This window comes from Apaloderma vittatum, unplaced genomic scaffold (assembly GCF_000703405.1).
Source record: "Apaloderma vittatum isolate BGI_N311 unplaced genomic scaffold, ASM70340v1 scaffold28864, whole genome shotgun sequence".
Lineage (NCBI taxonomy): Eukaryota > Metazoa > Chordata > Aves > Trogoniformes > Trogonidae > Apaloderma > Apaloderma vittatum.
Window position 1 is genome coordinate 536 of NW_009712569.1, and position 1,327 is coordinate 1,862.

The 1,327-nt window shown below is 52.1% G+C and overlaps 1 protein-coding gene across 1 annotated transcript in view; it reads right to left on the reverse strand.

Annotated features, from left to right (window-relative positions):
• The window catches only part of TMEM127 (transmembrane protein 127), a gene marked incomplete at its 5' end in the record, with an annotated part of 957 nt that extends 155 nt beyond the window's left edge, over positions 1-802 (reverse strand). Inside the window, 2 exons of the mRNA XM_009868051.1 lie at positions 1-144; positions 638-802. The exon at positions 1-144 is cut by the window's left edge and continues 155 nt beyond it. Coding sequence (XP_009866353.1) covers positions 1-144; positions 638-802 — 309 coding nt within the window. The remainder of the gene's footprint in view (positions 145-637) is intronic.
• Between the last annotated feature and the right edge of the window lie 525 nt (positions 803-1,327).

Consider the following 1,327-nt stretch of genomic DNA (forward strand, 5'->3'; position numbering starts at 1 on the left):
CGCCGGCACCGGCCACCAGGTAGAAGCTGACGGCGAAGGTGACGTAGACTTGGGAGCCGTGGTATTTTTTGTGCTGCTGCTGTTGGGCGAGGATCAGCTCCGAGGCCCAGTAGCAGAAACCGATGACGGTGGCGCACTGCAGGACTGGGAGAGAGAGAGAGGAGAGAGCAGGTGAGACGCTGAGCCGCCAGCAAGAACGAAATAAATAAAACAAACCTCGCCGAGTTCATACGGATCAAAGCTGGACGGTTTGGAAGGGGTTTTTGTGACCTAGAAGGAGCTGATAGCTCGGATGTTCCCTGAGCTGCTCAGGTCTGAGGCAGGTAATTCCACCAGGGATAAAGGATATTAAAGCTCCTTTGACCCTGTGAGGCAGAAAAGCTGACCTTGCCCCCCTGGAAGGGTGCTACAGGGTCTCTTTGAAAAACAAGACCCGTGAGCAGACGCTCAACGCTCATCCTTGATCTCTTCCCCCCCAAGATTTAACTCTAATTTCAGCTGCGTGAGGCTCTGAACTCAAAATGCCACGTGGGGGAAGTTTTGAGGATCAGGCAGGGCTGAGAAAACACTTTGGAGGCTTTTTTTTCCCCCATCCCCTTGATAGAGAGGAGCAAAAACAACCCCCCTGACGCTTCACCTGTGAGGATGTGAGCGAAAGCGTAGCGGCGAGTGATCTTTAGTGCCGGGTGCTTGGGTCCAAAGACGTCGAGGAGGAATGCTGAGAGGCTGCAGATGATTCCCAGGAAGCAGAACGCGGCAATGACGCGGAGCAGCAGGACCGTCTGTGGGTTCATGCAATAATCTGCCAGAGAGGGGGAAAAAAAGAAGAAAAAGGCAGGTGCTGAGGACCGGAAAACTTTTCTTTTCCACCCAAACCACTCACCGGACAGAGCAACCGGTACCGCGACACTCCCTGCTCTGATCCTGCCCGGTCAAGATTCATCATGGAAATTAAAGAAACGCTGACACACGGGGATCACAGCGCTGGGTGTGCAGGTTCCTTGTTTAAAGCGAAGCCAAAGGCATTATTAGAAACCTTTTTAATTAACGAACAAGAGGAGGATGTAACCCTAAATCTGAACGTGCGAGCAGCTCCACAGCTGGTGTTCTATTGGCATCAACTTCTCATTTCCATAAAAAAAAAACCCAAAAGCCCTTGGTGACACATAAATCTGGTTGTCAGGATGCAACCCCCTCATTGAACAAACACCAGTTAGGTTGGGAACGGTGGGTTTTTGTGCTTTTCTCCTCCCTGACTGATTTCAGAGCAGCAGCGCCGCTCGAGGAAGCCGCGGGTTTTGCTGCTGGTAACGACCTCCTGCCAGGA